General features: G+C 40.9%; 1 protein-coding gene across 1 annotated transcript in view; it reads right to left on the reverse strand.

Moving 5' to 3' along the window:
- SYK (spleen associated tyrosine kinase) overlaps positions 1–27,458 on the reverse strand; it is a 75,947-nt gene that overhangs the window by 39,439 nt on the left and 9,050 nt on the right. Inside the window, exons 2-3 of the mRNA XM_048851050.2 lie at positions 3,405–3,857; positions 2,115–2,275 (exon numbers count right to left, since the gene is read on the reverse strand). Of these exons, the coding sequence (XP_048707007.1) occupies positions 2,115–2,275; positions 3,405–3,818 (575 nt within the window). The 5' untranslated portion in view covers positions 3,819–3,857. The remainder of the gene's footprint in view (positions 1–2,114; positions 2,276–3,404; positions 3,858–27,458) is intronic.

Below are 27,458 nucleotides of genomic sequence, written 5' to 3' on the forward strand. Positions count from 1 at the left end.
AGAGAAGGGCTGAAGGAAGCAGCCAATCAGGGGCAAGAAGGCCAATATAAAAAGGGAGCTGCAGGGCAGAGGAAGGCAGTTCTCTGCTGGGAGCCCAGGGAGGAAGGACTGTGTCTCTGGAGGGCTGAGAGAACTGCCAGTACCCTGGACAGAGCAGTGCTGTAAGCAGGGACCTGGGGAGCAAGAGACAGCTCCTGGCTGGCTGTTGGGGTTTGCAGGCTGAGGCCTTGAGGCAAAGGCAAAAAGGATGCTGGGGCCATGAGGAAGTGGCCAGACAATTCACTGCAGTAGCCAGTAAGGGAAGTGGCTGAACAGTGGACTGCAGGTCCCCCAGAAGGGTGGGGGGAGCACAGTGTGTGGCATGGCCGGAGGACTGTGTCGCTGAAGAGGACACTGCAGTCCTTGGAGAGACATGGGCCCTAGAGCAGGAGTGATGGTGGTGAGGCACCACCCAAAAGGGTGCACTGACATGCAGAGCTAATTCACATGATAGACGTCCGAAGGCACCAGAGTGGTGAGTGAACCTCATTACACTAAGCTGTGTGCTGAGTCCAGGTTCTCCAATAAAGCTGCTGAGAATCATCTCAAGCAAGCTGAAGCCATAACTGCCCAACCCCTACTGGGAACAGCAGATGTTCAAAGTGACCAGAAAGCACTTATCTCCACTGAAGGCAAAGAAGTGTTTCAGGAAGGACAGCCCTTGCACCTTCTTCTGTTTGTTGTTAGGCTTCTTCTGCTTTGGAAGCTGCTTCCATGATGTGTGTACAGATTCCGGAAAATAAAGACAGCTGCCACAAGCAGGCTGCCGGAGTTGCTCAGTTGCGTGTCTTAACTCAGACCACATACAAAGTAAATTCCAAGAAATAGCAGGAAGAAGATGAGAACACCTATTGAGAAGGCACAGAAATTCTACACTCCATGTAGCTGCCAAGCTTGCCTGTCTGTACCAGCAAGAGAAAAAAACCACATAATCTGTTTTAGAGCAGCTACTGTCACAGAAATAAGTGTATACAGTGCTTAGTCTATAAATACAAGGTAGATTCTTATACACATTGCTATATATTGTTGTTTGGGAAGGAATATTTATGTGATGTGTGTGACTTGTAACCTAAAGCTTTGTTTCCTTTCTATCACTCACAGAAGTGTTGGAGTTCCTGTTCCTGTTTAATAAAGGAGTGGTTTATTTCTCAACTTCTACCGTGGAAAACACATATTGGGCAAATTATTACAGAAACCAGGAAAATGACTCAGGGCTAGATTGTCACTTTGCCCCCTATCCAGTTTACAGTGTGTAGCTGCATTGGTCCAGGAGCAGACCAGGGAGGGAACTGTGACTACAGCTAGGCAAAATTTGTTTGGTGAATAGTAAATTAATCCGAAAATGCATTTTCTGAGGCACCAGAACAATTTGTAATTCCGGATTGAATTCAACCCACAAAATGTTTTGATTGAGTCAAATTAGCATTTTCCAAGAGAAAACTGTCCCATTGGAAAATTTTCAGCCCACCTCTTCTCCTGACAAACTAGCTCTGATTAATCATTATCCCAAATGTCTTGTTTGTGATCAGGTAAACAGTAGAGGGGTCATATGAGTGGATAGAGAAATAGACACAGAATGGAATGATAAAGTGAAAGGAGCATTATTTAATTAAATTCTTGCTGCCACTTAGTTGCAGAACAAAGTATTGTCATTGACTCCTTGAAAAACAAATAATAATTATGGACACTAAATGATAACATAGTTTACTAGTATTTTGTATTTCTTTGATATCACATTCAGTACTATACCCTCAGTCATAATATAAAGCTGAATGGAATTTTCTTGACACTCTGAATTCCTCTGCTGCTTCATACAGATTTAACCTCAATGTCTGCTTGAACAAAACATGACCCTTGCTTTCACTGTATATTTTCATTTGAGTAAAGGTGAAAAACTAATCTCGAAGACATCTGCTTAGCTTTGGAATGGTTAGCAGCAATGAATGTCACACTGCATTGGGCTTTCCCACAGTGAACACTCAACTCCTTTCTCACAGTCTCATTCATGATTTAGTTATGGAAGAGGTGCAGCAACCATGGTGGCAACTGCCACTACCAGAGATGAAAGTACTCACAAAAATTTTCCATTGGTCCTTGACCCTAAAAGAACGCGGTGCTCTGATTCTTCCCGAGAGATCTTCTCATGGAACCAAGGCATCTTCTCATGGGCAGTAGTGGCAATCAGTTTCTCCAGCTGTGGTTTTTGACTAATAATAGCTTGTTCGAGGGCATTACCCTGCAGAGTGGGAAAAGCACAGAAGGGTCAGTTGTACTGTTTTCTGTTACAGTGCAAAAAACAAAACAAAACCCAACAAACACAACATCATAGTAAATGCCAATTACTGGACTGTGTGAGACACATCCAAAGTCTGTGGATAATCAGAGTTTTAGATCAAATTAATCTGGTTACTATTCAAGTTTTGGACTCATAGGGCAGAAACTAAATTCAAACAGACAATCCGAAATTCAGACATCTGGAGTTTATGTTTGTGATAGATATTGCAATGGGTATCTTTGGGAGACCATATTGTATAAAGAAAAGGAGTACTTGTGGCACCTTAGAGACTAACCAATTTATTTGAGCATAAGCTTTCGTGTAGCTCACAAAAGCTTATGCTCAAATAAATTGGTTAGTCTCTAAGGTGCCACAAGTACTCCTTTTCTTTTCTGCGAATACAGACTAACAGGGCTGCTACTCTGAAACCTGTCATATTGTATAAGTTTATGAATGGTTACATATCATTTTGGGCTAGGAATTCTTTGGAACTCCAGTAGGTGGTAAGACTAGTCACTGAACCTGCAAACAACTCCAGTGGTGTACTGCCCCTTCAGGTTGCGTGCCTATACTGGTTCAAATGGGTTTTCACAGACCAACAGACTAAGGCTTTTGGTATAAAAATGCTGTGTTTAAACTCTCAGTCATGTAGCAAGAAAAGTTCCTGTTCTAAACTGTATATAATCTAAATAGACATACAAACAAAGCAGGCCAGGAGGGGAGGATACAACACAAAATAACTGTGCGCCAAGCACAAACATACACTCTGTATACAACAGCTTCCTTTACAAAAATGTGTGTGTTTAACAATTACCTATTTTCCTTTTTTTGGTTTGTTTTCAATCCTGATTGGCATAGAGAGATTTGGTCTTATAAACTTAAAAAATAAATGATAAACTGTGCCACATTTCAGGAAAGAATACATTTATGGCCAAATTAATACAATGTACTGAAAAATAAAGGCTCATAAAACACAAAACACAAACCTAACCACTACACAACAGTAGCAATGGGTTGGAACCCATATAATATTGACTTTGTAAAAATTCAGAGTGAAGCATCTCTATTGCAGAAATGGGATTGCATTTACCTGTAGGTTCCAAGTTTGTTTGACATATTCCCTGATAAGGGTCTCTTTTAAATCCTCAAATGGCCCTGTTTTTGGCTCAACACCTGGTGGCCGGTTGCAAGGTCTCCTCAGTGGACAAGCAAGACCATCAGCTTCATCGGAGTGATAGTTAATGAGTTCAGCAGGACTCAGATGTGACTTCCCTCCTGCAATGGCATAAAAGCCACTCAGCTCTCTTTCAATTGTGTAGTGATGAACCTTCCTTCCATGTGCCAGGGACAAAGCAAAGCCACCCAGGTAGTTTCGACTCTGGCGCAACAGATATAGTCCATCACTCAGCCCTCCTTGCATCAGGTAATCTTCTGCTTCTTCACGTGTAATATTGCCAAAGAAGTAGGGCAGATGATTAGCACTGTTAGCCATGTTGGCGGCCATGGCTTTTCCTTTTGATCAGCAAGGATTAATGTTTTGTACCTGAAAGGAACGAAGGAAAAATAAGCATCCACTGGAAAAAACAAAAGACAATACTTTGAGGAATTTGGTAATAATCCTCCCCCATTTAAGTCAAAGGGAGTTTTGCCATTAGCTTCAACAGGAGCAAGATAGGGTCCTAACTGTTTTGTCACTCTACAACACAGACATGAGATTACTATTTTTGGGACCAAAAAGGCATAAGGCCATTTCCTGCAATGTTTCATGCAAACCTCCCATTGAACTGAAAGGGCAGTCTGCATATGGGATGATGGCAGAACATACCCTAGAATCAATTGCATATGTGGAGTGCATGCCATGTATGCCCTGGGAGCGGCTAGGCCCTCAGAACAATTTTGTCTGGCTCCTGAACTTGCATGAAGGATGCTATTTTGTATATTTAGTTTTTTGTTTTTTTCTAATAAGGTGACTGCATTGAAACTGCTAAGTCTTGCATGTGCATCATGAATTCACCATCTGAAAGAAAGCTGAGCACTTTGAGTTTGAGAGTACAAGATTACCGAATATGGGGGACAGCATGTGTTTATATATAGTAACATACAGACATTACACATTACATTTGAATAACTGTTTCCCTTTTGCACATCCAGATACTTCACATCTGTATTGACAGAATCATGATTTATTTGTTTTTTAATTAAAGCAGTAATAATTTTTTCTCAAAATAAGAAAGGACACTCATAATAACAAAGGACCAAATTCTGTCCTCAGACATATTTGTGTGACCCCCCATAGTTGTAAACTGGTGTTGTATGTATGTCACTGAGGGCAGATTTTGTTTCTTGCAGTTTAAACAATTCATTAATAGTATTCACTTGATACAATGTTTCAGTTTTAAAAAGCTAGTGTTTTGTTAGAAGTAGAAACAATGGGCCTTGCTGAAGTTAATGGAGAAATGCTGACAAACGTACACCAACTAAGAATCTGACTCCATGTTTAATCCATAGTACTTACACTGGGATGCTGTTTTACAAGTTTACTAGTCTGTCTACAAAAAAACAATGGATTTTATAGGCTAAGCTAGACCAGCTTATTGCATTACTTTGGACCCTGCTGTGCCAGGTTATTTCTGGCCAGTTCAAAGATACCATCTGTGGATCCCACTGGACTGTGACATCTACAGAAGAATATTCAAGATTACAGATGCAGAAAGACACCTCCCACTTTTCACTTCCACTTTGTTCCACTATGGGGGACCAAAAAATAGGTGTTTCACTTTTCAAACTAGCAGTAGACTATATATGACATGACCAAATATGTCTTTTTATAGCACTGCAGCTGTGGTTATGATTTCATGAGATTCTTTCATCCAAGTTCCTATTGGCAGGTGCTTACAATTTTCAGATAATATATATCCTTTCGGCTAATTTTTATATACTTATTTTCAGCTCAAATGTGAGATACAGAAATGTAGTGTGGCTGCTTCTGAGATAGCCCAGCATGGAGAGAGGAACATTTAAGAAATTTTTTCCCACATATTTTCCCACATTCCTTAATAAGAAAATGATTTTTTTTTTGGAGAGACTACAGCCTCAGTGAAGAAGGGATGTTTTGTTAAGTCTGAAAAAACCAGCTGTGAAGTGAAGCGGTTACAATTTACTGGTGATAGTGTGCGGCATGAATGCAGTATATCCTTTTCTTTAGGCCGTGCCGTGTTTATAGTACAACCACTACAGCATCACAGCTACAGCACTGAATCTGTGCTGTTATAGTGCCGCAGTGTAGGTGCTTCCTACGTCTACACGATAGAAAGTGTTTTTCTGTCAGTGTCGTTAATCCAGCTCTCCAAGAGCCAGTAGCTAGGTTGACAGATGAATTCTCCTGTTGACCTAGCCACGTATATACCGGGGGATTAGGTTGACCTAACTATGTGGTCAGGGCACAACATTTTTCACAGTCCTGAGTGATGTCGCTAGGTCAATCTAATTTTTACATTTAGACCAGGCCTCAGAGAAGGGCAATTCCTGACTCTGTTGCTGTGCAGGATCCCCAGCAGCAGAACTTAGTGTGGTTTCAGTGTCAAAGGGAAGGGGTAGGATTCTAGGGAGTCTATTCAGGGGATCTGCAACCCTTGCATAACAGGGTTCAGGACACATATGGGACTGGGACCAGGGCCAGGAGATCTATTGCTATGTGAATCTTCTTGTCTTCACTTTGTGCCGGGAAAGGGACACGTTGGAGCTACAGAGCTACTGCAGCCCCACACAGCATAGTGATATGCAGTGCAGTATTTACTACCCTGATTGGTCTGAAACAAAAATCTGTGGTTTAAGAGAGTCACTTGCTACACACTTCTACTTATACCTTGCCTGGGATTTTTCGTCACCCACAGTGATGACAGGTTCCCTATACTTCTGAATAGCCTGATGTTTGGACATTTATGTTCTTAACCTTAAGAATCTATTAATACAGTTTTTATGCATTAAATATGAAAGAATAAATTTAAAAAAATTAAAAAGGCATAAAATCACCAATGAAAATTGAGAATTGATTTAAGAACAAGATAAATGGTGATGTATAAGGGATATCAAATATTGATTTCATACAAAATAACTATTCACAAGGCTGAGACTGTCTGCACAAGATGAAATCTATGAAGGCTTTTCTTCAATGAATTGAATCCATTGGGCATCTAATGATAGACCCAAAGCTCTTAAGAGTGAATATGTGAAGTCACTCTCACATAATACATTCAGTAAAGAGACATTTAGGTTAATAGATGCTTAAAAGTTGATCTTCTTATGTGGTTTATTATTTCAACAATATATTTGCTTTCCACTCTTGCCGTATTTGTTATACTTTGGACTCATTAGACCAGTGTCAGAGCCTGCTTTCTGAATTTACTGTGCAGTTATTAAAATACAGTTATGTTCTGGGATACATGATATACACAACATGGAAAAATAACAACACAAATTAGGATGAAAAAGTGAAAGGAAATGTAGGGTAAATAAAATAGAGTGAAAGTAAATTTGAATTTTATCTTGTGCTTTGAAGTATATGAAGAGTTTCTTTCTTGCTATCTACCGCAGAGACCACTCTAGCTATAGGCAAACTAGGCAGCAACCTCACATAACAGATTTCTGGGAGAAGTGATTTTACGGGGTACCACAAACCGGTCTATGGAGATATGAATCGCAGAGCACCTTAACACATAGTGCTTTAATTGCCCCGTGTGGACCCTCCTGGAACTGCAGTGGTGTAGTCTGTTCACGTCAGACCAGCTGGAAAGGCCCCTGCGCGCACACACGGAAGAGTGCTCGATTTGAGGGTGGGAAGCAGAAATGGGGAAGCGCCTCCCATTTTTCTGGGCTCAGCAGCTATGAGGCGGGGGGCACGTGGGCACCTGGTACTTGCTCCTGACAGGGATGTGTGCGGGGGAGGGGGTGAGAGTGAATCAGGGATAACTCTGCTTCTCCACCTCCCACGCAACTCCCCCACAACCTCCTATAAACACCCACCATACACCATGTTCTTCCTCCAAATACCCCCCAACCTCCCACACAATCCCCCTAGTCTCCTGCAAGCACCCATCATGCACTCCCTGCTTCTCCCAGACACCCTCCACCCCCAACCTCCCACACTGCTGGTGAATGCTGTAGCGGTCATCGCCCTCGGTTGCACAATAAAGGCTCTCTGGACTGGGGGTGGCTCTGAACTGCTGGGGCACCAGGTTGTCTTAGGTGGTCTCTGATCCACAGACATCGTTGTTTCAGTTATAACAGCCTACAGCAGACAAAAATAAGCCACACACACATATTTAATCCATTATTTGCTTGTTACAAAGAATTTTGTGTTACAATAAACACACTAAAACTTATTACTATTCTGAAGTGTTGAAGGGCAAAATTTCATTTCTTAAAAATAATTATCTAAAACAAAACTAACTATTTTACATTAAAAATGCTCTAAACTGCAAAATTGGATGAACACCCATTCACACTTCCACTAGCACTAATAAGAGTTTCCAGGAATAACTCCTGCTCATAATATTTATTTCATCTGTTTATATGATTAAACTAAATACAAAATCTGAAGAGAAGCCAATCAACCATATACAATAATAATAAAAGAATAGTAATAGCATCAAAAACAGACCACACTCCCAAAACAGTGAGTTACAGACTTGTCAGAGGAATGAGAAAACCAAAAGGGAAGTGCCCCCAGAAGGTGTCAGATATAAATCTACTGAACTAAATAGAACTAACAGAGGTAAGGCAGCCAGCAATGGAGTCCTCCAAGAGCTGGTTCTGCCAAAGACCCTTGAGTGACCCTTGTCACTGCCTACAGGCAACAAAATAAGCAGACCATAATTAGCAGGCTGTTAGGTAAGGCAAGGGGCAATCATTCAAGGACCTAGGGCAGGGGTGGGCAAACTACAGCCTGCAGAACCATTTTAAGCCGGCCCCTGAGCTCCAGACGGGGTGCTGGGTCAGGGGTCACACCAAGCAGCTTGGCCCTGCTATGGCGCTCCAGCCGGGGCGCCAGGTTCGGGGGCCGCACCACGTGGCTCGGCTCCACTCCAGCGCTCCAGCCAGGGCGCCGGGGTGCCACGGCATGGCCCCACTCCAGGGTTTATTTCCAAGCTGAAATATACATAAACCTTGTTTCTAGTGTCTTTGCCTCTTCTTACAGCATCATTACAGCACCATTTCTAGTAGCATGATGCATTACAGCACCATTACATGCATTACAGCACCATTTTTAGTAGCATCATGTTTGTAATTTATGTAATGGTGCTGTAATGCATCATGCTACTAGAAATGGTGCTGTAATGATGCTGTAAGGTGAGGCAAAGACACCGGAAACAAGATTCAGAGTAGCAGCCATGTTAGTCTGTATTCGCAAAAAGAAAAGGAGGACTTGTGGCACCTTAGAGACTAACCAATTTATTTGAGCATAAGCTTTCGTGAGCTACAGCTCACTTCATCGGATGCATTCAGTGGAAAATACAGTGAGGAGATTTACATACACACAGAACATGAAAAAAATGGGTGTTATCATACACACTGTAAGGAGAGTGACCACTTAAGATGAGCTATTACCAGCAGGAGAGCTGGGGGGGGGGGGGCAGGGGAGAGAAGAAAACCTTTTGTAGTGATAATCAAGGTGGGCCATTTCCAGCAGTTAAAAGGAACGTCTAAGGAACAATGGGGGGGGTGGAGGGGGGAGGAAGGGTTATGTATATTTCAGCTTGGAAATAAATCCTTATAAAATATACTCGAGTATTCTGCTGTAATTGTCCCCAAACGCTACAGCTGACAATAATGTTACTGCAGTGTTTTGAGCTATCACTGCAGAACACCACACCATTCTTAACAAGGGAATCACATGGGCCTATTTTGGTTAGTCTTCTGATTTGTGAATGCTTGGAGTTAGTAGTACCGCTATTTGGCAGTGGGGAAGTACCATGTCAGATTCTGCTACATCACCACTCTGTCCCTTTCTCAGCTAACCACTGAGCAGCAGCTACAGTCCCACAGCATTCCCTTAGACTTAGCCAAATTCAAAACACTTCACCTCAGAATCCTATATACTTCGACTCTCTACTAAGGGCTTGAACAATCTGCATGATCCGGAAAAACCTAAAAATTGTTTCTCTTTTTGGAAATTGTTCTGGAATATGAACTGGACTCTCAGCTACTAGTTTCTAGAATTTTCTAGCTCTGGCCCTAGCACCAGCTCTATCTCTACTTTCCCTAGCGTGGGAATGGACAATGCTGAGCTTCCTGGTTAATTAAGGGCATGATCCAATGGCTACAGAGGTCAAGGCTTCCTTTCACTTCAATGAGCTTTAGATGAAGCTGTAACTGGGGAGCATTATTTCAGATTCAGACATGTCATTTCCCCCTCACGAGCAATCACCCAGAGTCAGACCCTCTTCAGAGCCCTCAGGTTTTTAGCCAGTTTAATAACCCTCCCTGACATTCTGATGTCAAGTTTCTATGTTGCTGTTAATTCAGAAACCTAATGAAAACAAAGTTTCAGAAAACTCATTTTATTCTTAAAAAGTAGTAAAGGATTCTGAAGTCAGTCACATTAAGTGTGTAGCAGTCACAGGGCCAAAATTTTCAAGAACGCCTAAGTGATTTAGAGGCCTAAGTCTCAGTGAAAGTCAATGCTAAATGCAAATACAATATGCTGGTTACAACAGACACTGCCTTCAGATATCTAGATACAGAAATGTAGGTTCCACGCCAATGGGGGCTGTGGGAAGTGGCGCGGGCTGAGGGATGTGCTGGCCGCCGCTATCCGCAGCCCCCATTAGCCTGGAATGGCGAACCGCAGCCAGTGGGAGCGGCGATCGGCCAAACCTGGGGACGCCGCAAGTAAACAAACTGTCCTGGCCTGTCAGTGGATTTCCCTGATGGGCCGTGTGCCAAAAGTTGCTGATCCCAGTTCTAGAATGATTAAAAATCCAATTTTTTTCAGTAAAAACAATGGATATAAATTATGGCTTTTTATATTAGCTGCCTGAATAGATTTCTGGTATCAAAGTCCAAAGGAATTTTTTGTATATGGAAAAATTATAGGGATTCAATATTCTGCCTAGCAAGTATGTTTTAATATCCATATATATGTAAGCTTATTTAAATTCATTCTGCAATCAAAGAACATATAGTACAATTTGTAAAAGCAATTTTCTACTAAAGGAGAAAGCAGAAAAAGATCTTGGAACTTTGTTCAACAAACGCTTAAGGAACTGTTACTTTGAGTTCACTAAAAATATAAATTTGCTGTTGTCTGTTCTCCCTTCAGTACTGATGACACATGACACCATTAGCTTCCTTTTTAATAAGCCCATTATGGACTGCCTAGCTAGACATTTTATTATCTGAATGAGAAATAGCTAGTTAAGACTCAACTCAAAGATGACAGAGGTGCTGCTTGTGGGTAGAAGAAAATATTTTGAGAATCTAGCAGGTGGCTTGTGCATGCTTATTATTCAGGAAGTACAGACGTTGCTTTTGAGACTGCCTGAATTTACGGGTCACCCTTGACTACCTTTCTCAGAATGGAGGCCAGTGCTGCAGTAATGGTCAAGAATGCTTATTGCCTTGTATTGCTTAACCAGAAGGTCCACCTGCTTCTCTCTGATGCACATCTCACCAGTCATTTATCTCTCTATTTTATCCAAGGTAGGCTATTGTCATGTGTTCCTAACTGGGCTTTCCTTGAAATTGATAAAATGGTCTACAACAGTTGCAGAATACAGCAGCTCACTTATTTCTCAAGGCCCTTCGTCAGCAGGCCATCACTATTCAGCAAAGCACGTATGTAGGTCATTAACTTCAGGCATGTGCTTAGGTCCCATTAAGAAGACTAGAGCATGTGCTGAGGTGCTTTGATGAAGAGGGATGGACTTAAGCACTTGTTTGTATACTTTGCCAAACTGGGGCCATACATCTTAGAATAGGAATGAAGGATTTATTTACACCTGCCCACCAAAATCTAAATTAGCTGCCGATACACCATAAGGTAAATTTTAAAATTTTAACATTAATACACTCAACCATTTATGTTGTATATAGAATAATTTACCTTATTTAAATGTAATGAAGTTTTCCAATTAAACATTCAAACTAGTCCTTATATCACTTTTTGAACCACGGTGTAAAGTTCAGATACAAAATGTCACACTTTCAGTTTCATCCCAGTACAAGTTAAATGACATACCACTATATACTCATACAAACTATGGTTCAACTCTCCAGTCACTGCCTGACCATGACCCTGCAAAGTACATATGCACATACTCAATTTTAAGCAAATGAGGAATACCAAAGTACTATAAATGAGATTAATCCCATGCTTAAAGGTAAGTTTGTGTATAAGTGCTTTGCTGGATCAGGGGCACAAGAGCAACTCCCAGTGGAGTCAGTCCCGCAAATATGCCCAGGAATAGTTCTACTGAAATCCATAGAACAACTCACCTGCATAAAGTTAAGCACAAGTGCTTCTGTAGATAAGGCCAGATGGTATACTGGGCCCATAGGTGCTGGAACTAGGGGTGCATCACTGGCTTGAAGTGGTTTCCATCATTTACAGCAGTGTTTCCCAAACTTGGGATGCTGCTTGTTCAGGGAAAGCCCCTGGCGGGCCGGGCCGGTTTGTTTACAAGCCGCGTCCGCAGGTTCAGCTGCTTACGACTCCCACTGGCCACGGTTCGCCGCTGCAGGCCAATGGGGGCTGCGGGAAGCGGCGGCCGGTACGTCCTTCGGCCCATGCTGCTTCCAGCAGCCCCCATCGGCCTGCAGCGGTGAACCGCGGCCAGTGGGAGTCGCAATCAGCTGAACCTGCGGACGCGGCAGGTAAACAAACGAACTGGGCCCGCCAGGGGCTTTCCCTGAACAAGCGGTGTCCCAAGTTTGGGAAACACTGATTTACAGGATTTACAGTTTGGTTCAATGGCTTTCAGCACCCCTGCAATACATATTGTTCCAGCACCCCTGTCTGGGTCCTGGAACTACTCATGCTCAGTCCTGGGTCTTTCAACAAAATAAACTCTTATTCATCCAGTTTAACTAGTCTCTACTGCAAAAAAAAAAATTATACACCCTGCATTTCTATTGGGTACTCTGAATCTAAGAAACAAGAACCAGAGGAAATGCTGCTTAGTATTTTGCAGTGAACAGATAATATCACTCTATACAAGTGGATATAAAAAAAATTCATTAATTAAGAAGGAGATAGATGCCTCCTTTTCTTGTCTTTTCTTCTACAAAGAAGGGGGAAAGTAATTTAATTGACTGTAAGGACTGGTATAATGTCTGCTCATCAGAAGGAAATGGAGGCCCAAATTCATCAGCTTTATAATTCAAACAAAAGTTCAAGACTTTTAAAGAAATCTCTCAGGCAACATGGGGGATTATATCAACATAATTAAAACCAAGCAAAATGACATGTGAAACAAGCTGCAAAGAATTTCATCTACCATTGTGGGCAATTAAATTACATATAATTGTACTAGCTGTTTAAATACATCATTCCTAGAAGATTTGGAATGCAAGTTATTCAAAGATTAATGAACATATAACTTTGTAGAAGGTAAAACAATTGAGAGGGAAGGGATACCACAGGGCATAATCAGCATTTAAGGCTGCATCTTCCTGTGTACAGCTTTATTTCTGCATTCTTTCATTTCAGAACACTGTCTTCTGCATTACACAAGAAAACATACCAGACCATGTGTCTAAAACCTTCTTCAACATAGCTTCCAAACACAACTAGGTAATATGTGCTGTAACTTCCATTAATTTTGTGCACTTTTGTATAAAAGGTTGACAAATTATTACAGCTGAAAACAGTATTTAAGAAAACGTACAGTTTTTTTATATTGCACCTGTACCAATACAGAAAAACAGCTAGAGGGTTTCCATTCCCACCACTGTATATGCTTTAAAACCCAACTCTTGGAAGTGCTCTGAAATCCAAATAGTTAACCGGACTGCTATGAAATTTGATGTGCCTCATGGGGGAGTGCTAGACATCCAAATTTTGGGTAATTTCACCAAGGGGTTCTCAAGTTACAGCCCACCCTAAAAGCCCTAGTTTCCTTTTGCTGCCTTGTACCGTTAAACTGAGAGGTACTAATGACTGGATGAATAGGAGACCTCTCGATTGCTCTGAACTCACCCTTCAATTAACTAACTAAGTCTAGGTTAATCACATGTCCCCATCTAAGACAAACTGAGTGTCAGCTGACCGGCTAGAGTGTCAGCAGACCGGGATGTGAGCAGTCTAGTTTAGTTGTCAGGGTGGGCATTAGGAACCAAAGCCAAGGGTCAAAAAGGAAGGCAAGAACTATCTCTTTGAAACAACAAACCAGCTGAAATGTACATGGTTTGGGATTTCACATGACTTTGAAATTCACTAAGGTTTGGGGAACATTATTAAAGTCATGGGCAGACCCAGAACCTTCTCTCAATCTACCTGGACTCTGATCCAGCAGACACTATCAGCCATCTGCCTTGTGCTATCTACTGGCATAAGAAATATCTCTAAGTATAGAGCTGGCAGCGTGCCCATTTCCACAAGCACTAGGAAATGGTCCCTTTGTTCTGCTGCTATTTGTGAAATGCTCTTTACTTTATTCTGGGGCCAGTGAGCCCCCCAAATATACTCTCTTAATAAACTGATATGTTTCACTGGAATTTGCTTGAGGTTCATTTGGAATTCCTGTGTTCATATGGACCTGAAAACTCCAAGTAAACTTTAAGAAATATGAACCTAGTTAAATAAATTCTGCCATTTTAGGTTCAGCAAAAACTAAAACATGTAATCCCAAAGCAGTGGATTTCACACAGGCACTTTTAAGTGATAACTTTCACAGTGTCTCAGGGAAAGCTAAACATGTCCAAGTGTCGCCTGGCTACTAAAACACATCCAGAACACAGAAAATATCTGCTATTTATTCTCTCATATAATTGTCATAGATACAGAATGGTATACAGAATTATTTGATGAAAGTAACTGCAGCTTGTTTTATTTATTTTGCATTTGCCATTACCATGTTACTGTTTTAAAATCAATAAAGGTGTTCTAAAATGAAATAAAAATAAAGGCAGTATTTTCTTGGTATCCATCAGAAATTTCAGATAACACACAGGATTAATAAACAAATCTATTAGTGTTGCAGTATTTCAGTTACTGACATTTCTTAGTTTCTAGGACTTTTAGCTATAAGGTAGGAGTGAGTATTTGAATTTATGAAACCCCATCTCTATGAAAATTCATCTCTGGTAGTTTTCCAAGGATTTAGTCAAAGCTTACCTGTCTGATTTTAGTATCTTGTAAAAGAGAGACCTCCTTTCAGTGAAAATGCTATATGCCATGAGGATGAGAACTGTTGTTGGCAAAGGAAGTGATTGGCTGTACAACCACAGTATAGTTCCTCGTCTAAATTAGTCACTGAATTGGTTTCTTTTTAGAAAATGAAGTACGTGTGTTTAATACAATTTAGTAATAGGTGCATTTTCAACATAAAAATCGAAGAATGTGAGATTCTCCAGGTCACTTTCACCAGTGTGGTTAAAGCCCAAGATAAAGCAAAAGACTGAGTTGGAATTCAAATGAAGGGGGAAAAGTATGAACCAAAAGGAAACTAAGTTCAGAACCAGGACTCATCCCTACTGCTACACCTACAAACAAAACAGAAGACTTTGCTAGCTTGTTGGGTTTTTTTGCAGGGGTGGAGGGAATATTTTAAGTTCGATTTAAACCTATATCATTCCATCAAGCAGCATCTTTCAAAGGAGGTGAGAAAGGAAACATTCTTCTACTTGCTCTGGAAGAAGAGCAACTCACAAGAGCCATCAAACAGGCTTCACATCTACTGGAGAACAGAAGCTCTTGGGCTATGCAGCTATATGCTACTTCTAAAGGGGTACTTCCGCCTGGGCACTGATCTTGGAATAATATTACCTAGTCCTTATATAGCATTTTTAGCATGCACATTAAGTATTATAAAAGGGCCTGTGGCATCCCCATTCCCAGCACAGAGTCATGAATTCGAGCTGGCTCAAATATCATATTGCAACTGAGCTAACTGAGCTTAGGGGAATGGTGTTGAAGGATGCACTGAATGTTTTTGGTTTGTCTTTCCTCTTGCAACCTCTAAGTGAATACTTAGGATCAGACTGTGACTGGCCCAGTGCAGGTGTTCAAGGAGAAAAAGAGGATGCAAGAAGCCTTCCTCCCAGCTTTGTGTAGCTGTGCAAGAGCCAGTCATTGCATGGCTAGAGAGAATAGGCAATGTGCAGAGCTAACCTCATCTGTGGCACAGGACTCACCAAGAGGCAGTGCCCCTGCACCTCCCTCCGTACTAGTTCGCGCAGATGCTGGGCATGGAAATGAGCACATGCTCAACCCTCCCTTGGGGTGTCAGAGTTGGGACAAGGGTGAATTATGTGAATGTCTACCAGAATTCCCCTTGAGGAGTCCCTCACATGCCATCCAGGCAGGAATGTGGCTTTGAGTTAAAGTTTAGCTCTGTGTATCTCCCCCAGTAGTGTGAGAGAGCATCAGTGAGGCACGGAAGAATTATGAATTGGTTGCAGGTTTACAGGCCAGATTCTCAGCTACTAAATATTCATATAGCTCCACTGACTATAATAGAGCTATGCCAATTTACATCAGATGAGGGTCTTGCTCTAGATCTCCTCAGTGACAGCTCTGTCCAGAAGTACAGCCAGGAAAGAATGAGGATTATTAATACTATACAATGGCGACTGGGGCAGGGAGAACCCCCTTCCTAGGTAAAAATTATGTCGCATCCGTTAAGCCAAGATGTGATGATCTGTCTCCCCATTCAATTATGGCTCTGCTCTGTGGAAACTCCTAGGGATTTCATGGTCACAGAATGAGGAAGACAGGCCACTCACAGGTTAGGAGGTGAAAAGTACAAGAGACAAGGAGCTCATTCACAGGAGCTCTCTTCTCCTCCCAGGCAGCTCTACAGCCACTTCTCTCCAGCAAGCTAGTATTTCCCCTAAATAAGGTGGTCCAATGTGGATCCCGTATCCTTAACCTTCTAAAACCTGGATAGCTTGGAAAGCCATGCAAATTACATTCTGGATAGGCTTTCTATATGAGTAAATGCATAAGTTTAATGTAGATAATAGTTGAAACAGGAAGTTTCTTATAACCGTTTCTGTGAAATACCCCATTGAGATTTGGTTGGTTACTCTCATAATGTCACCAGTGCATTGCTTTTCTGCATTTAGATGTTTATCTGTCCATACATGTAACAATCTCACAGACTTTTCCATTTCTCACTGCAGCTAGTGGACACACAAAAGCCACATAGTTTAACCAAGAGACAGCTACACACTCTGCACAGCTGCACTGTGAATGGCTGAAGACAGAATGCTAGGACTGGCCTCAGGGACATAGCATTAGTTCTTAATTTTTTAGAAGATGAAATAAAGATTGTTACAGCACACAAAAATAAGAAGTTCCATTTAACAAAAGCTGAAGATTTCTCAGTCATAACAGAAATAACAACAGCAAGAATCCTTATAGGCCTCTTTAATATTTATAATCCATTTATTCATAACTATAGCAGAGAATCACAAATTAGACATGAGTTTGCAAGGTGATATAGTAACTTTGATAGAGTTCAGTAAGAGTTTCTTCGGTATGCCTGAATTCTTCTTCAAGAATTGTTAGGTATATTCAGGTCAAGTGACAGTGTTTAAATGTTTGATATAATGGCACATAGATATGCACCGGTACAAAAACACACATGAAACGCACTAGACAACTTCTCTCTCTGGAGTTGTTCCTTTTACAGTGGTTTCCTACATAACTGACTTGCCTTTCTTTCTGGGATTCAAATACAATGATAGGATCAACAATCCAGACGCAACTAAGAGAAGTTGATTATGGCACAAATCTTACCCCTCCTCCTAAACCACCGTAGGAGCCCAGTGTGTTTCCCTCAAAATCATCACTTGGCACCCTACCAAGATTCCATCCAGACTAATGTGGAGTGGGGGGTAATGGACAATGCCAGGACAGGGTAGGAGAGGTGTGAGGGAATAGCCAAGGGATGCATAACAGTGCAGACCAGAACTCCATGCAGAGGTGCACATGCAAATGTGGAGGAGAGCTAGAGAAGATCTGTCTCCCCCAGTCCTCAGGGAACTATACTGTGCAAAGCCCATTTACTTCGGGACAGATTCTAGAACTCTTACTCACATGGAGTAGCACCTTAATCCGCAAGTAGTCTCATTTATTTCAATGATCTACTCATGGCATTAGGCACTACTCAGCATGAGTAAGAGTGTCATAATCTTATCCTTAGTCTTTTCACAGGGGAAAGTATTTGGGCCAAAGTGAGAAGGGAAAAAAAGTACCATAACAGAGGGCAGGAATACATAATGTGTGACTTTAGAGCTAGCTGCAGTCCATGAACCTTAAACTGCCCTACCTGTGAAACAGGATAGTGAGGACCAAGCTATCAAGTGTGGTGTTTTACTTATGGTCACTCCGACAACAAGCAGTGTCGATTATTGTGAAGAACGGAGTTAATCTGTAACAATTTTATAAATGTGTGACCTAGCTATTAAGATAACCCCATCTGGCTCTGCATTGGCTATTGGAATATGTGACTAGACTGGTTCAATTCAGTAGTCAGTATGGGCCTGTTGGGAAACAAAACAATGATTATAAATAAGATACTGGGGGGGGGGGGGGGGGTGAAGCAGGAAAAATAATTCAAAGGCCCTTAAGAAAAAAATGAGTGGGCTATTAAGTGGAAAGTGCCTACCTACCCCAGGCCTGGCTCCCTTAAGATTAGCAGGCTTATATTTCCAGGCTGGGGCCCAAGATCCACAGGAAACCGAACTGTAAAAAAGGGGATTTGTAAGTGAGCAGCAGCTACTCAGAGCAGACACTGCAGGAGAGACACTAGGATAGAGAAACTGCAGCAGGGCAGTCTGCCCCCACACCTCCAGCCCAGAAGTGTGGGTACCTGGGCTAAGTAGCACTTACCAAAATGTGCAAGGAAATGAAAAGATCCAGGCATATAGACCTTTTGTTATTTTAACTTTGTTGGTTTGTTTTATCGTTTGGGTGAACAAACAATACACTGATTTTGAAAAAGCTATTGTGAGTCACTTTAATCAGCTGCTGGTCATAGGCTCTGCAAGAAAATTTCTTGCAGCTGCCAAATACAGTTAGGTCTGTCAGGTTAACACAGTTGGGAAATAGGGGACTGCAGCCCTAAGATTCAGTCTAAGACTGATTGAATCAGGAAACAAAGTCTGTTAACCAGAGGTCTGAGTTTAAGAGGGACAGCAAAGGGGTCTAAGTATACACCTTGCCCTGTAATTGTGACAATAATCTATCAAAGAAGATAGAACTATAAGCAAATATTATGGTTGGTTTAAATTTAAATATATATATGTAAATATATAAGCAAATTAGGTGCCACCATGGATGGGTGGCTGGCTAAGTTACCAATAAGGCAGTCAGTGTTGCGTACCCCTGCCGTATGGCAAACAGCATAACATCAGGGAAGTAGGTCTTTCCACACAGACTGAGATCATATATACACATCCAAAAAACAGAAATACAAAACATAAATTATACTAGAGTTTAGTGGCACATTAATTACAGTCACAGATAATACTAATTTGGAAGAAGTTACAGAGGAGCTATGTCTGTGTTCCCTCCCCATTATGACATCCATTATGTCCACCTATTGCCTCTTCTACTTAGGGACCATCTTTCTGTGATACATTTATATAGTACCCAGCACAACAGATCTGGCACCTATAGATGCTACCAGAATAAAAATAATAAGAAAATCAGTAAGGAGAAGAAACAATAATACTGAAAGAAACCTGGGGACAGCAAGTGAGTCTGCTCTTGCAGCCATAATCTCAGAAGTAAAGGAACTGAATTGTGAGGGAATATTAAAAACGTGGCTAACTGGCAATAAAGTGGGGTTTTGCTTGTTAAAATCTGTACATATTTGAACAGCGTGAAAAACAAGGGTGTAGAGGAATTAGTGTAATGCACAAGGATACAGCTGGGAGTAATAGGATGAAATTAAGAAAAAAGAAGATGTAGGCTGAATATCTTTAACAAAAACAAAAACTTTCTACCAACAAGATGTAGCATGCTGCAGTGGACTTCCAAGGAAGTAGTGGGAACTCTTATAGTTTGGAACATTTAAAACTAGACTGCACAAAATGAATATATGCTGACAGGGACAAGCCTCTCTTAGCAAAAACATCATTCAACAGATCTTTTACAACTTTAACTTTCACAATTATCTGATTACATATTGAAGAGAAATTTGAACAGCATTAGTGTACAACTTTTTCCTAAAATATTTTATGCACGACTGCTTCCTATATTACTCTTCCAAACGAATTAGATACTGATTTTGAGGAATTCCTTTGTACTCAAAATGATAAGTCAGTATATGTAGGATTTTGGCCTAGTTAATATTCTTTCAAGCAAAATTAGCTAATTTGCAAACAGTACTCCAATTTTTGGTCTAACAACTAGGTGTATATTTTCTCCTTATATAACACCCATTAATACTTAAAGGAGTTAAACATGCTTCTAAAGGAGAATATATATTTGGTGGCAGTTTCAACACTAGCCGATCCAGCTGTGAGCATTTCATACCTGCTCTGCATCAGCCTCTATTCTGTAGTGAACTGGTGTGACAGATTATTAAAAACACGAAGCGATAGCACTTTGCTATTTGTAAGTAAAAGGAGCCCGATCCTCAGCTACTGTAAATTAATAGCTCTGTTGAAATCAATAAAGGTATGTCAACAGAGACCAGCTGAAGATCTGGACCAAGATGAAATATACAGTATATTACACATCACTCTGGCCTCACATCAGAACAACCTGGTTAATGCATTAAAGTCCATAAACTGCCCTTGATCCATGGACAGAAAAAGTGTAGTAGGATTAGCATGCAAGGGAACACCCGCAATATAACATTTATAACACACAAGGATAACATCCAAATATTTCTCACCATTAGCTATCTATATCTGTGAATTGTGTGTGGATTGAGGTTAATATATAGTCCATAGAATTCTTTAATACTACCTTTGATGCTGTTGTAAATTGGGGTAGTTACAGAGGTGCTATAAATCCATACTTATTTTTTTCCACTTTGAAAGCAGAAACTTACATTTTTACAGTATTTTTAACAAGTATGATGGACTTAAAATATCAGTAAGTCAATTCTCATTTCTCATCTTCATATTTTTCACACATGACATATTATGATTGCTAGTAACTTTCCTGTGCCTAGATTATATTGTTTAGATTATATTGTTAATTTGGTTCAGGATTACCTTTGTTTTCACTGGTTTCAGAGGAACAGCCGTGTTAGTCTGTATTCGCAAAAAGAAAAGGAGTACTTGTGGCACCTTAGAGACTAACCAATTTATTTGAGCATGAGCTTTCGTGAGCTACAGCTCACTTCATCAGATGTATACCGTGGAAACTGCAGCAGACTTTATATACACACAGAGAATATGAAACAATACCTCCTCCCACCCCACTGTCCTGCTGGTAATAGCTTATCTAAAGTGATCAACAGGTGGGCCATTTCCAGCACAAATCCTTACAAATTTCTTACAACTACAATACCCACCTGCAGAAGTAAAGAAACAGATTGATAGAGCCAGAAGAGTTCCCAGAAGTTACCTACTACAGGACAGGCCCAACAAAGAAAATAACAGAACGCCACTAGCGGTCACCTTCAGCCCCCAACTAAAACCCCTCCAACGCATTATTAAGGATCTACAACCTATCCTAAAGGATGACCCAACACTCTCACAAGTCTTGGGAGACAGGCCAGTCCTTGCCTACAGACAGCCCCGCAACCTGAAGCAAATACTCACCAACAACCACATACCACACAACAGAACCACTAACCCAGGAACTTATCCTTGCAACAAAGCCCGTTGCCAATTGTGCCCACATATCTATTCAGGGGACACCATCACAGGGCCTAATAACATCAGCCACACTATCAGAGGCTCGTTCACCTGCACATCCACCAATGTGATATATGCCATCATGTGCCAGCAATGCCCCTCTGCCATGTACATTGGTCAAACTGGACAGTCTCTACGTAAAAGAATAAATGGACACAAATCAGATGTCAAGAATTATAACATTCATAAACCAGTCGGAGAACACTTCAATCTCTCTGGTCACGCAATCACAGACATGAAGGTCGCTATCTTAAAACAAAAAAACTTCAAATCCAGACTCCAGCGAGAAACTGCTGAATTGGAATTCATTTGCAAATTGGATACTATTAATTTAGGCTTAAATAGAGACTGGGAGTGGCTAAGTCATTATGCAAGGTAGCCTGTTTCCTCTTGTTTTTTCCTACCCCCCCCTCCCCCAGATGTTCTGGTTTAACTTGGATTTAAACTTGGAGAGTGGTCAGTTTAGATGAGCTATTACCAGCAGGAGAGTGAGTTTGTGTGTGTATGGGGGTGGGGGGGGATGTGAGAAAACCTGGATCTATGCAGGAAATAGCCCGACTTGATTATGTAAATAGTTGTCACTTTAGATGGGCTAGCACCAGCAGGAGAGTGAATTTGTGTGGGGGGGTGGAGGGTGAGAAAACCTGGATTTGTGCTGGAAATGGCCCACCTGTTGATCACTTTAGATAAGCTATTACCAGCAGGACAGTGGGGTGGGAGGAGGTATTGTTTCATATTCTCTGTGTGTATATAAAGTCTGCTGCAGTTTCCACGGTATACATCTGATGAAGTGAGCTGTAGCTCAAGAAAGCTCATGCTCAAATAAATTGGTTAGTCTCTAAGGTGCCACAAGTACTCCTTTTCTTTTTGTTTTCACTGTCTACTATAAAAGTGAGTTTTTATTCACATTAAGCCCAAGGAAAGGAAAAAGGGAAAATTATCCAGAAGTTGAGGAACTTAGTAGCTGTTTAATAATATGCAGTTTAGGAGAGTAACAAACTCAGCCATGCAAACTGGAATGACTACTTTTTCTATTTATTACACAAAATCCCTGGGATCCTTAATGATCACAAGCGGTCAAGAGTTAGATTTTATATCTCATCCAATAGATGGCACTTCCTCACAATGCCCCTGAACATCATGCTGAAACATAGTTCAATACTGATTCAGGGGAAAGAGTGACCTCCATGGAATCCACAATAAATTTCATGTAGCACACTGGGGTTTCCTTGGAGGGCTGACTGCATTATGTATGAAAGCCTAAGGCAGTATGTTTGCAGACTTCACCCAGTGCTTCTCCACCCACCTCAAAGCCTGCAGTCACCTTCACCCTTTCCCCCACCCCAACCGCCCAACATTTGGTTTCCCTGCTCTCAGTGGCAATAAAGCAACTGGTAGATAGCGATCTTACTCTTGACCCAAAGTAGTTCCGACCACTTCCATCCTCTTTGATCGCTTTAAGTACTAGGCTGTTGTTTCTGACTCCAGTATCACCTAACTTCTATTGCAAATGTTCAATTACTCTTTATTTGTCTCTGCTGTTGATTGTAATTCAAACTCTAAGATACTCCTTTCTTGGGTACCAAAAACTTTCCTCATTGCATAGCATGCTGTCCTTTGCACCTCTGATTGTTACATTCTGAAAGTCTATTGACAACCCTAATAGCAAGTTCCATTTTTACCACTGCCTCAACACTTACTCTGCTTCCATACTTTTGAGATAAAAATCATCTTGTTTGAGGGATACCCTTCCTGTGCATACTCATACTTTAAAGTAGTTGAGTTTCAGTTACATTCACCCTTAACTTTGAATTGCCTGAATTTCTTGTGGTTGCTTCTAAGCTGTAAATGTTCCTGTAAGCCTTTAAAAAAAATAATTTAGGATAGTGACGTGTATTCTTAAACATAACTCCAATTTAATTAAGTTTTGGTCTGGGAACAGGACATACTATATGCTGACTCTTATACAGAAGAAGATCTTTGAACCACTAGTCATATCTTGGACCCAAAGTTCCTCTTTACTGAAGTCAATGGGAGCTTTGCCGTTGACATCATTGGGAGCAGGAATGGGTTTAAGGTAATCTCATGTCTCTGAAATTTGGGAATGTCCTTGTGTTCAGCACCTGTCCCAGTGTATTTTCTCAGCTATACAGAAAACAGTGTTTTTTCCTGGTTTTTTTGTGACACATCATGGACAGCCCTTCTCCTGGCCTTTCACATATTGCCAACCCCAAGCATTCAAAAATCATGAACGGGTCCAAAATACCATTAAATTGGTTAAAAATAATGATATGTTAAAGAAAAAACATTTTGTATTTGCCTTCTGGTCTTTGAGCCTTTTGGGTTCACATTGTCAAGCTTTTCTCTGCAAGCACATGGACTAGAAACTTCCTTTTTATTTTAAGTGAAAGTTGAGATTCTCATGTAATCAGATGACTCCAGGAGATGGGGATTTAAAAAGAAATAGCAGATATCACAAGAGTTGGCAACACTGTACCTCCCACCAATAGGGTGAGTAGATACCCTGGGGGACAGATAGCTCAGTGGTTTGAGCGTTGGCCTGCTAAACCCAGGGTTGTGAGTTCAATCCTTGACGGGACCATTTAGGGATCTGGGACAAAAATTCGGGATTGGTCCTGCTTTGAGCAGGGGGTTAGACTAGATGACCACCTGAGGTCCCTTCCAACCCTGATATTCTATGATACCTGGAAAAAAAACAAGAATTTCCTGATTTTTTTGAGAGCTCTCCTGGCTTTGGGTTATAAAAAAATGGGACTGGTTTTGACATTTATAAAGCTGTTTCAGTGCTACTCCTAGTGCTTCTGTGCTGAGGCTGGGGAGAGGAGAGAGAGGAGCAGAACCTCACCTCACCTCAACCCCCCCCTTTTGATCCCAAAATTCTCCCACTTGAATCTTCACCTCCCCAACAAGACCATGACTGGTGGACTCTCCCCTCTCCCACAACCCTTTGACAGGTGTTGTTTTGAAAATCATGTCATCCTAATCAGGTCCTTTAAATAAAGCAAGTTATTGAAAAATTGCCTGGCATTTGTGCCTCACATAGTGAGTGTCCCCTTGATTATATCTTTTTTCAGTGGGGCAAGAGTAGGGCCCTACTATTTCCTTTTACATTTAGTTTAAAATATTACTTCTGCTTTTTTAAAAACAAATCACATATTTAGTGGTTATTAAATCATCCTTTTGCTACCTGCCTAGAGAATACTTATGCTGACATGAAGCATCCAGTGCCTCTGGCAGAAAGATGCCCTCTATGAAAGCAAACATTTCATCTGGGACCCAAATTGCAACATTTGGATAGAAGAATGATCCCTTATAGGCAAAATGATTTTCAATGCATGGTATCCACTCTGCCAGCTGCCAAAATTAGGACCTGATGGGGATTTGCTAATGCTGAATGGAAAGCATTTCAGTTATTTCTGGTGGACTGTCCTGTAGCCTGGCTACTCCTCAATACTTGCACATGAATGAGATTTTCCTGTGCATTGACAATTAAACAAGCATACCGAATATGCCAGCACCACAAAGATGTGTAATGGGTTTGACACTAGACCCAGTGCACAGCTTGAGTAAATGGGGTGGAAAAGGAGCAGGATTTGCCTCTAGTTGCACACACAGAACTCTCATTGACTCCAACTGATGTTGTGTGTTCACAATGATTACATTGTAATAATGTTCATTAACTCTTATTCTACGATCAAGCTGACAATACTGACAAAGCCTGTATTGGGGAGCACAGTAATATAATCAGTTCATGGAACCAACAGCCAACCTTAATTCTTAAAGAATTATTGAACTAAATTACAGTATATGCAAGCAAGACTTTTTATGATACCTTGTGTCCATTTTTTGTTATGAATTCAGTTCCACTGTAGGCAAAACACTTGTTTTCTAAAATTGTTACACTATCATACAGTGTATTGTCATACACTGAATAATAATACTATATAATGTAATAAGCATAATTACGTGTGTATTGTAAAGTCTGAGAATATATATATATATATATATATATATACAATTATGGGCCCAATTTTGCTCTTGTCAAAGACAGAGGCAGAGCTACCACTGACTTCAAATAGAGCAGGTTCAGGCTGATTGATCTCGAGCTTTGGATCAGGCCCAATGGAAGACTTTCCATTGACTTCATTTAAACCCATAATGAGTATTAGAGGCATAAACTCATATTTTGAGATTTTAAATAACAAAGACATAAATGTTTGCCCAAGGCTGAATCTGAATATATAATATACTGTAGTCCCAGAGAGAACTTTTCAAGCCAAGTTTAGTTTAAAACAATTAATTCTATGATACAGCAAGCACTTGGAGGCAGAACACTGCAGAGAACTGTACAAAAACAATAAGAAGATAAAAACATAAGAATGGCCATACTGGGTCAGACCAAAGGTCCATCTAGCCCAGTATCCCATCTTCCGACAGTGGCCAAAGCCAGGTATCCCAGAGAGAATGAACAGACAAGTGATCTATCCCGTCACCCATTCCCAGCTTCTGGCAAACAGAGGCTAGGAACACCATTCCTGCCCATCCTGACTAATAGCCATTGATGGACCTATCCTCCATGAACTTATCTAGTTCTTTTTTGAACCCTGCCATAGTCTTGGCCTTCACAACATCCTCTGGCAAGGAGTTCCACAGGTTGACTAAGTGTGACTTCCTTTTGTTTATTTTAAATCCACTGCCTATTAATTTCATTTGGCTGCCCTAGCTCTTGTGTTATGAGAAGAAGTAAACAACACTTCCTTATTTACTTTCTCCACACCAGTCATAATTTTACAGACCGCTACCATATCCTCCCTTAGTCGTCTCTTTTCCAAGTGGAAAAGTCCCAGTCTTATTAATCTCTCCTCATATAGCAGCCATTCCATATCCCTAATCATCTTTTTTTGCCCTTTTCTGAACCTTTTCCAATATATCTTTTTTGAGATGGGGTGACCACATCTACATGCAGTATTCAAGATGTGGACATACCATGAATTTATATAGTGGCAATATGATATTTTCTGTCTTATTATCTATCTCTTTCTTAATGATTCCCAACATTCTGTTTGTTTTTTAGTGCCCCTAAACATTGAGTGGATGTTTTCAGAGAACTATTCACAGTGACTCCAAGATCTTTTTCTTGAGTGGTAACAGGTAATTTAGACCCCATCATTTTATATGTATAGTTGGGATTATGTTTTCCAATGTGCATTACTTTGCATGGACCAGATATAGCCTCGATGAAGTTGCACATGATAGGAGGAGACAATGCAAGGAGCTTTTCTGCCTCTTACTAAGGGGCTATCAGAATTCCATGGGGAAGCATAGTCCCTTATCCATTCTCATGCCCTGGTCACTTGAAAAGAGGTAGGACCACAGCTCCATCATTGCACTGTCCAGGAGACCCATCTACATATAGAGACGGAAGTATGTTGCATCATTTTCAAGGGTGAGGTCGCTGCCCCACTGGTGTGCGCTCCCTGAGAACCCTCAGGAAGAAATCTGGCTGACTAGATTTTATCCTGGATGCTCTGGCTGCTGTATGGCCTCTTTGCACCCCTTCTAGTATGCTTAATGATGCCTAGTTTGCCATGTTTGAACCCACTTGATTTCTGGTCATACTTTGGTATAAAGTGAAGTTTGTCCTCTGCTGTTTTCTATGCCTTATGTTTAGGCACAATTTATCAAAAATGTAAAGTACAGTAGCACAGAAAAGAAAAAAAAAAGCAGCAACTGAAAAGGATACAAATAAAGAGAAATGCTAACACATAAAAAGTGAAAATAAAACAACATAGTTGGGATGCTAAACATAGAAACCAAAAGAAACCATTACAGCAGAGTGGGGTGAACTGCAAACTGAACTTGCAGAATTGGGAAAAGCAGTTTAGGAATTAAACAAGAACTTTCTCAGTACATTTGCAAGGAGAAACACTAAAAATAACCATAACTGTCTATCCAATGCCCTGGATATTTTCAGGACCAGTGAGGCAGTGGCAGTAAATATGGCAGTGAAGCACATTTCCAGATGGAGCTTATTCTCCTTTTAGAGGAGATCAGAATTGTAATCCCGAGGCCATTATGA

This window comes from Caretta caretta, chromosome 5 (assembly GCF_965140235.1).
Source record: "Caretta caretta isolate rCarCar2 chromosome 5, rCarCar1.hap1, whole genome shotgun sequence".
Classification (NCBI taxonomy): Eukaryota; Metazoa; Chordata; order Testudines; family Cheloniidae; genus Caretta; species Caretta caretta.